Source organism: Myotis brandtii, unplaced genomic scaffold (assembly GCF_000412655.1).
Source record: "Myotis brandtii unplaced genomic scaffold, ASM41265v1 scaffold1236, whole genome shotgun sequence".
Lineage (NCBI taxonomy): Eukaryota > Metazoa > Chordata > Mammalia > Chiroptera > Vespertilionidae > Myotis > Myotis brandtii.
This window is the reverse complement of record NW_005354316.1, coordinates 460336-460583: the sequence shown is the minus strand read 5'-3', so window position 1 is coordinate 460583 and position 248 is coordinate 460336. Positions and strand designations below refer to the sequence as shown.

The window sequence follows — 248 nt, the reverse complement described above, 5'->3', positions numbered from 1 at the left end:
CTGCGTGCTGCCCAGCGGCGAGGTCGTCTCTGACTGCGAGGTGGCCGCCGACCAGTGGGTGGTGAACGACCCGTCCAAGCCGCACTGTCCCCACACCAGCTTCACCACCAGGCGCCCGGCCACCACAACCTCCGGGGGCAGCACCGGCCCCAACAGGAACTGCTCCTCTCCTCTCTGCGAGCTCATCAAGGACAGGTGCCGGGCCGCCGCCAGCCGCAGGGTCTCGAGGGGCAGGGTCCTCTGTGTCT

General features: G+C 69.8%; 1 protein-coding gene across 1 annotated transcript in view; it reads left to right on the top strand.

The window, feature by feature from the left end:
• The window catches only part of MUC2 (mucin 2, oligomeric mucus/gel-forming), a 101524-nt gene that overhangs the window by 31424 nt on the left and 69852 nt on the right, over nt 1–248 (top strand). The window contains exon 23 of the mRNA XM_014533997.1: nt 16–215. Coding sequence (XP_014389483.1) covers nt 16–215 — 200 coding nt within the window. The remainder of the gene's footprint in view (nt 1–15; nt 216–248) is intronic.